Source organism: Lepisma saccharinum, chromosome 7, assembly GCF_977018435.1.
Source record: "Lepisma saccharinum chromosome 7, izLepSacc3.1, whole genome shotgun sequence".
NCBI classification, from domain to species: domain Eukaryota; kingdom Metazoa; phylum Arthropoda; class Insecta; order Zygentoma; family Lepismatidae; genus Lepisma; species Lepisma saccharinum.
The window spans coordinates 54,505,853-54,515,405 of record NC_139235.1 but is presented as its reverse complement, the minus strand read 5'-3'; the positions used below and the strand labels follow the sequence as shown (position 1 = coordinate 54,515,405).

The window sequence follows — 9,553 nt, the reverse complement described above, 5'->3', positions numbered from 1 at the left end:
ACTGTCAAATCAGTTATAATTTATTCCTCTTGAGTCTTCTCAAAGGGAGCAGGCCCCCCGTGGTCAGAACATTTGGGCCCCGGGTTCCAAACCCGGAATGAGCATGGGCGTTTGTGGGTGCCAGTTCATCAATTTCATCATGTCATCACTCATCGCCAACTTCGGAAAATAACCAAAAGTGGAACAAAAAGCGAAGTAATATAATGCAAATAAATCAATCAATCTTCTCAAAGTAATTTGGTTGTAAGAAATGCAGTGCAAGATAGCTAGGGAAGTTCTGAAACGTTCTCAAGTTGTTTGACACAAGATGGACAGAAAAGTATCAATGCTCAGTAGGGTGACTTGTGAAATCGTATACACTGACAGTAGAAACTTTACTGTTGTAAATTTTTTAACCATTTTGTAGTAGAAGTTTCTATGAACACAGTCAACACATTGAAAAATTGCAACAACTTATTCCAATATGAAATGCCTATTCCTCATTCATTGGAACAGTGTGTCAAAATGTTGGATGGCCTGGTTGATATCTTTAACATTTTAAAATCTGAATGGAAAAAATAACACCGATGATGTTATTTTGAATTTTGTAGCAAGGAGGAAAATACCATGACGTATTAGTCATAATCTCTTAATATTTGTCAATGTTACTTGTACGAGATTAACAAAATTCGATTAAATGATAACATATAGCAATGTATGCTTCCGTGATAAGAATGAAAAGTTGATTTGGTTGCGGAAAGTCACGATAGATGGCATACGAATGCAGCTTGGAGCGATCTCTACCCTAATTCGTCAAATCCTCAACAGTTGTCGCCTGAGTTGTTTCTAAATTTCACTTATCTATTTTGCTTGCAAAATAATAATTTAAAGGTAATTTGAATGCCTAATTTTTGAATATTCTTAATCTTTGCTATTCTCGTGTCAGTTACAGACGTTGAGCGAAGTGCTTTTGCCTCTCAATACGCTGTGGTTCGAGGCTAAGGCAAGTTTCGTTCGCGTACGGGGAAAGTTCGAGAATTCATGCTATACTAATAAACACTTCAGGAAAATTGAACTTGATTTACATTATAATAATTTCTCTATGAAACGGGGAGATCCTGTTACATTATTCAAACCTAGTTTTAAGATCCTAGACACACTCAACTTTATGTATAACTGGTGCTTACGAGTGTGTAGTAATTCACAAAATTGATGGAACATGAGCTTTAGGTAGGGGCGAGTTTTTGAACGCACAAGGCGAGAGGAGGCAGTTTTTAGCGGGAAGCGTGTGGTCGAGCGGTCGAAAAGGGAGAGGAGGAAGCAGCTGTTTTTTCTGCGGCGGAACGGTGCAAGAAAATACTTGGATGGAATTCACTTGGAAGAGTGAGAGTGCATAACTTCTCCATATAAGGACATAAAATGTCAGTGAATGGATTCCGTTGACACTATCTTTGGAGATACAGTATGTAACATTCTTATTCGTACACACGGATTTTCAAAGAAAATGCTTTAATATCTGAAAGGAAATACACTCTTTTGAAATTGTTTCTTTACAATTCAAGAACTACAGAAATAGGTTATCACTAGGAACATAAAATCTTACCCAAATTCTGTACAACCAATGACAATAAAAAAATAATTGTAACTGAAAGAGAAACATGCCATTTTTTGTACAACTTTTCTATTCGTACACTTAATAATATAAAAGGAAAAGGCATATTCAGAGAAAATTGACTGACAGTTCTAATACTTTGATGCGTATCCCTTGGCTTTAATTACTGCTTGACACCTGTTCTTCATAGAATTAACCAGTTTACGACATGTTTCAGAGCTGATTTTATTCCACTCGGCTTGCACAACAGTTTTCAACTCTTGTTTGGACTTGACGCCTGCTTTATGAACTCGCCTCTTCAAAATTGCTCATAAATGCTCAATGGGATTTAAGTCTGGACTTTGAGCTGGTGTTTGTAGTAATTTGGGCACATTCCATATTAGCCAATTCATGTTAACTCGTGCCTTATGCTTACTGTCATTGTCTTGTTGGAATCTGTAGATAGACGGCATGTCCATTTTTGGGCACTCTGCTTTATATTGTTCTTCAATATGTCCAAATAGACATAAACATCCATGATACCATCAATAAACTGGATGGTACCAACACCTTTGGACGACATACAGACCCAAATCATTGATGACCCACCACCGTGTTTAAATGTTGGAACTGTGTTAATGTGATCATTGTCTTTATTTTATTTTCTCCAGACCCTATTTATCCCATTTGACCAGTATGTATTAATCTTGGACGCGTCTGACCATATGGCACTATCCCAAAATTCCTGGTCCTTGTGGATGTGCTCTTTCCCGAATGAAAGTCTATTCCTGCGATTCACCTTATTTACATACATTCTGCCATGATATCCATGCTTCCACAAGGCACGTCGGACAGTTTGATCGGACATCATCTTGCCAGCTACATTTTCTACTAACGGTCGTAACTGAGGAACACTTACTCGGGGGTTTTCTTGCACTCTTTTTAAAATAAAACGTTCATCACGTTTATTCAACCGTCTCTCTTTTGGTTTTCTAGGCACATTCTATGTTGAACCTTCCTCTCTTAATTTGTTTAGTATGTATTAAACTGTGGAGAGTGATTTATTGACTATTTGTCCAATTCTTCTTAACGAATAACCTCTAAGAGCCAAATTTATAATAACATCCTTCAGATCGGAACTAAGTTCTTTCACCTTGCCCATTTCGAACACGCTGATAGAAAGACGATAGGCCTACAACAATATCTACGCCAGCATTCCGCTTGACGGGGAGCCCGCCTGCATGTTCAAACTTGTTAGAAGTTGCAAACTGCACGAAATCGCCGGAATAGCAGTGGCCCTGTATGCGAGGAAGATTGAAACTCTTGTCTGTACGAATAACAATGTTGCATGAAACAGCGTGTTTTTCTCTTTTCGCACAAATTATATGCTCTGTTTATACACATTAAACATACCTTTTTATTGACATTTGTTGGTGAAACCTTCATTAACATTAATTTCCAGGTACATATGAAAATGATTACATTTACTAGTAGATATGACATTTTTTCCTCGGAAATTCTGTGTACGAATAACAATGTTACATACTGTACTTCGTCGGAGTGTGGGGGTGATGAAATTTATGCTTGTGAGTAATGACCTTGAACTAACTCTCACTAAACGTACGTAAGTACAAAGCTTAATATTACTTGTGCTCTCGAGAGACTTCAGGTACAAATTTCAGTAGTACTACTGTGTACGATGTTCGTTCGTAGCTCGCTCAACGCGCTCCGAATCGTGTGATTAAAGATTGAGTTCGAATTTCTCATATTAGTGCTAGAAGAAAGGAGACGGAACGGCATATTGCAAGAATTGTTTTACTAGCGATTCTTAAATACTGCGATCACACAACGTGATGTAAAATTTGCGTGATCAAGGAAAAGGTGGCACATATATCACGTATAAAGAGTAACGTGTAATCAGTACAGTTTAATATGAATCACGTGACAAAGAAATTTAACAAGTAAAGAGTATTTTAATCAGTGGCATGCATGCAAAGTATTTGATTTATTTCACCTGGGTCATGCTGATATATGGAAACCAGTCATTATAATTGTTTCGTAAGGTATTGTAGTAATGTGAAATCTCTCTGTGTGGTATATTACTTTATGCTGTAAAATCATTCGGTGTGCTGGTTAGATAAGTATATCTAAATATTGAAATTTGGTTTCTGGGCCCAATTGGTATTTAAATTAATAGCGTAGAAGGGTTATATCTGAAAGTAAAAAGGGGAGGGAACTTGTTTGCAAAATATTCTTGAATTTGTGATTATGTTTGCTAATGGTAATGAAGGATGAATAACAACAAGTAAATTTTCTGCTCGTTAATTTTGTGTCAATTTATCATTAAGTTCAGAAGTGTAACGATGAGTCATTTGTGGTATAATTAAGTTTTTTACTTTCGCTTTATCTGAATAAATTCATAACTCATAAACCACCACAGTGTTGCGATTTCGTTTGTTACCTAGATATCTGGTGTAATTAGTGACATGGTTCACCTAATTTCATGTGCAATAATCTGAACTTCCTTTTCAGCAAGGGAAGCTCATGTTCGAGTCTGCTGTTCTGGGTTGGGGCGTACTGTAAGCTAGCACCCTCCGTTTGAGTCAAATATGTATTTGGTCTTCTTTAATTTTTCGAATTTCATTTATCAGTAAAGATTAGTTTTTCCTCGAGCTTGCGGGAATTTGAATTAAATGTTCAGGCAAGGGGTGATTTAAAATTCAATCACAGGGCTGTTTATTCTTACCGGTTGGGTCAATATTTTTTTTAGTGTTCGACGTTGATTTTTTTAAAACTTAAAGCTTAAATGGAATAAGTTCGCAAGAGCAATTGCAATGCTGCGTGACCGTGCGTTGCCTGACGGGTGTGTCCAGAGTACAGGGGTTCAAAAATTTTGAGTTAGAGTTTTAGGGCTGGGAACAATGTAGAGCAAGTGTATGTGGACATATAGGGACGGGAAAGCCTCGTCAGCCTAGTCTCTTCATAATACTAATTCTAACATTGTAATTCTTTTTGAAAGAGAAGCTCGGATTAGCTTTTTCAAAAGCATTTTCTGCTCATTTTATGTAGAAAAGTTAGAACTTCGTAGATATACTTAATTTAATAAATTTGTGACCTTTCATGTGGTGGCAAAGTCAATTTTGATAGCCAGATCATACCTAGGGACGCTATACGTCCCGGATTTTCAGGGACAATTCCGGAATGGTATAATTTGTTCCGGTGTTCCGAATAGTTTCTTCAGGCTGCACAAATGTCCTGGAATCTGGTGGAAAAGAAGAAATGATTAAGACTATACTTTCCTGAACTTTTTATTTATTTATATGCGTGGACGTAATTTTAAAATGCTCATTTTACAAAACAATCTTACTCTACATTGAACCACTCCCTCTCCGTAATACAAGAGTTAATGAGATACAGACGGCACTGCAAACATATTTGACTTCACGATGGCGCCGCCGTCTGCTATAACTTGACAAGTTTAAAAACAAGACGCTGCAAATAGCTGTTGCGCATCTCGCACCACATTTCCCCACTCCATTCTCCGCAGCGGCGTTGGTTCGCAGTGGTGCAAGCTGAAGGGAGCGGAATGGTTTTGAGGATTTTCAAGGAAATTGGTATTCGCTGTTTCCTGGGCTGTTTTCTACCTGACATTTAGCTCAACTTTCGCCAACGACTCTTTTCCTTCTTTTAAAACTTGGCGTCCCCGATGGCGCAGTGGTAGCGTCGTCGCTTTGTAATCAAGGGGCCCCGTGTTCGATTCCCGGTGGAGGCACATAGTGGTTCGGATCCCACTTTAAACTGTAGGGCCAGTCCCGATTAGCCTTACTGTGCATAAAGTGGACTTAAAACAACAAATCAAACCAATCCAATTATTTTAAAACTAGATAAACCATCCATTTAGATACTTCCGTGGCGGCGCTTGTGGACTCGAAAACATTATACTTCAGTTTATGTAACTCCTTCTGATTTCGCAAATATGTTGCAACATTGTAAACAATTTATGTGACCTGTCCTCTAAGGGGCTTTCCAGAGCTGATTGTGGATTTCGTTGGACCCGGCATGATTTGATTTCTGCATTTCAAAAATATGCAGCCAAGAGTAAAGAGCAAGAACATGCCAATGCTTTAAAAAAAGAACACAGGCAAGCATGTTATCAGATTGCCTTCTTGTAGCGATTGTTGTACGATAAACAAAAGAACTCCTACCCCACAGCCTCTGAATTTCAGTTACGATTCTCTTCCATTGTAAATAACCTGCTTACTATAAAGAGTCAGTGCTTGGGTGCCTATTTGTTCAGTCCACAGTTTTCAAACAAAGATCCCACACAATGTGTGATATAAATGACAATTATGTTGTACATACATACAACTTTATCGGAGGCAGCCCATCTCCCACCCCACTCGCTAACAAGCTACCGGTCAGTAGTGTCTCGGATTTTCACTCATGAAATATAGGAACCCTAATTGAATCAAAGGTTGACCCCTTCCTTACGTGAACTATATATACGCCCATGCCAGGATGCAAACGTTCTGCACCCGCATCCCTAGCCATCTATACTGTATATGTGTTTACTATGTCTATAGTACTGTACATACCTTAATTACAATGGGATAATTAAGTCACACTAATACCATAGTGGGGTATTTTCAGATATAAACTGTCTTCTTTTTGTAAAAATACTTAATAATCGGATCAAAATGTTATTTTAATGAATTTATATGTTCATTTCAGTGTAATAGTGTGGAGCCTATTTACATAGAATAAAAAAGTATTATAAATTTTAAATATTTTTCAGTGATGCTGGAACAGCTGATGATATTTTCAAGTTCTTTGGTTTTTCCTAAAGAAACCGTTCGTTTAACACTCCCGTTTTTATCTCTCTCTCTCTCTCTCTCTCTCTCTCTCTCTGTGAAAGATTCATATAAACTAATGAAGGATTATAAAATGCAAAACAGAAATGAACATAAAAGAATAAATCTATACAAAATATATTATGTTTATTTCAAACAATGTCCAGGTTATGTAATATTGCAGTACATGAAACACTTACATAATTCATTTTGTAGGATGATAGGAAGATGTCGTGAAGAAATAGAATAGGTTATTAATTTAAATCATAGTTGGAGATTTTAGTAATAAAAGTTTCTATTATAAGACATTGAAAAATATCGTTACAATTGAAAATAGGTAGATATAGCTAATGTTATAATTTCTTGTTAGGCAATTTGCAATCTTAAAAATAAGTGAACAAAATATTTAAATTTTCATTATCCTTTGATAATATTATTGAATTTCTTAGTTATTTTTGACACGTTTGCCGCATATTATACATAACTGCTTTTTTAATAAGCGTAAACATACGGCAGGACTAATACACACACTCATCCATTTTATTGGATACTGCTGCAATCGTTCTTCGCTAATAGTATATCATCCACGCCCGTTAGAAAAATTCAGTGCAGTTGTATGCGATGTTTACTTTCAGAAGATCCTGTTCTGTGGGACCATCTCTTTGGCCCATTTTGACGTAAGGTTTCTGCAAAATGGAAAAGTCGCATCAACACAATATCCAAACTCGTGTGACATATCAATAAGTACAACTATGGGGCTGTGTCGCATTTTAACTCGTACTCCTACCGGAGATGGATAGAAATTACTAAAAACACAATTATCTTACAATTGATTTCTTTACTCACGTGTACATGGGCGCCCGCAAGTGCCTCCCGAGATATCTGAGGAAAGACTGTGTAATTCGGGTGGTGATACTTTACTGTTTTCTGTGACTTGCCGACTAAGTCATACAGGGTGTCTACCTGTCAAGAAAGTCAAGAAAAGGTCTAGAAATTGACAGTTAGGTGAAGAAAGTCAAGGAAAAGTCAAGAAATTGACAGTTAGGTGAAGACAGTCAAGAAATTGACAGTTAGGTGAAGAAAGTAAAAAAAAGTCAAGAAATTGACGGTTAGTTCAAGAAAGTCAAGAAAAAGTCAAGAAATTGACAGGTGAAGAAAGTCAAGGAAAAGTCAAGAAATTGACAGGTCAAGAAAGTCAAGAAAAAGTCAAAAAATTGACAGGTAAAGAAAGTCAAGAAAAAGTCAAGAAATTATGCTGGTGGTCAAGAATTCTTGCTATTTTTATATTATAGTGAATTTACATCTGCAATAGGATTTGATAAAATTTAATATTTGGAAAACTGAAATTGTATTGAGTTGTGGTTAAGATTTGTTCACTTTGTCTTTTAAGAATTACATTTTTGTATGCGTAAAATTTTGTAAAAATATTAAATAAAGCCATTCCCCATCCAGGATAAAGTCTAAAACATTATTTTTACACGCATTAATAATTGATTGATTGATTTGGTGTTTAAGTCCACTTTATGCACAGTAAGGCTAATCGGGACTGGACCTACAGTTTAAAGTGGGATCCGAACCACTATGTGTCTCCACCGGGTATCGAACCCAGGACCCCTTGATTACAAGGAGACGACGCTACCACTGCGCCATCGGGGAGGTCACGCATTAATAATTAAAGCAAATCAAAATCTCTTGTTGAAATACAGCTTCAGTTTTATCTTAAGCGGCCGTGTGGTAGGGACTTTTCGTTGAATAAAAATATATATTTTCTTAATTAGCCTAATATACCTAAGTAGGGAGCGAGTAAATTAAGATTAAGAAAAAGGAAAGAATGGTCAAGAAAAAGTTATGAAAAAGTCAAGAATTTGGAATTTGTTATTGTCGTAGAAGCTGCCATGTCGTACAAAATAAGGAAATAACATTTTCACCACAGGCATTAGAATCATCCTGATTGCCGTAGCTAGGAATGTGCAGGACGAAATTTTTTGGTCGGTACGGGATTGGGATGGACAATTTTTATAATCCCGTCTTTCGGGACTGAAAAAAAAAATCGCCATTTCCGGACCAGTTTTGGGACGGGAGACTTTCGAAATTTACGGACGCGGTGAAAATCTCGAATTCCATACACCATACCCTCCATCCCCCTTACGTGATTGGTTTCTGCATTTCTAGAATGTAAACCGTAAGTTTCAAGAATTTTTTTACCTTTTATAGCAAAAAAAAACAAAACACTAGAGCTTACAGAGAAAAACTAACATCGGATTCGAAATCAGCACACACAAATTAGCTTAGAACAGGTGCTGGTAGTAATGCAACAAACATTTTGTTCGCCAGTGTAATTACCCACTGTCCAATTCCTTTGGAATTTCTCGACTGTCGGGATCCCGAAGAGTCTAATTATTTCCCCAAGTCGGTATCTGAATTCGTTAATTATAGAACCCCCCCTTTTTGTTTTGGAGATTTTTGTCTAAAATGTTATGTTCGAAATTTTTAATGCATGCATTAACTAAATGCCTAAAGAATGATGAACGAAAGAGCTAAAAATATCTTTGAAACTTTATGATGCAGTATTGACGTAGTTCAATCAAATAATTGGTAAGAGATTGGAATGAGAACTAATTTCAATCGGCTATTAGATTCTGACAACCGTAAGTTTATTTCACCTGTAGAATGCAATGTAAAATATTACATGATTGCGCTGATCTGGCAGTAAACTAACAGTTAAATAAAAGTAAAAACTGATGTTTAACCACGACAAAATTTCAAATTAAACCTTTAAACACCAGAATGAGTGAAACTGTTGCCACTTCATAACAGCATTTTACACAGGTTTGTATAGTGGGATCCACTAGTATTTCTCGGTATATTGTCCATGTCTATTTTCATTAATTTTTCTCTTACATCCTATCTGTTTTTAAACTATGATTTTTTATGTATGCTGGTGCAGAAGTTGTCAACGGCTTGTTTTCAGTTTTCTTTTAATTCTTGAAGCTCTTATTGGGTCAAATAAAGTGCACGAACTTGGTGATGGACAATTTGCACGGTAATACTCATGTTCTGGGTATTCTCAAAAGTTCAAAGAAAAGTAATATTCTCTGATGGGAAGGCTGTTTCGTGTTTTGCTTTTGGCTGT

At 36.6% G+C, this 9,553-nt stretch overlaps 1 protein-coding gene across 1 annotated transcript in view; it reads right to left on the bottom strand.

The window, feature by feature from the left end:
- Window positions 1-6,546: 6,546 nt before the first annotated feature.
- LOC145989861 (zinc metalloproteinase nas-13-like) overlaps window positions 6,547-9,553 on the bottom strand; it is a 432,531-nt gene continuing 429,524 nt past the window's right edge. Inside the window, exon 6 of the mRNA XM_083125321.1 lies at window positions 6,547-7,106. Coding sequence (XP_082981447.1) covers window positions 7,014-7,106 — 93 coding nt within the window. The 3' untranslated portion in view covers window positions 6,547-7,013. The remainder of the gene's footprint in view (window positions 7,107-9,553) is intronic.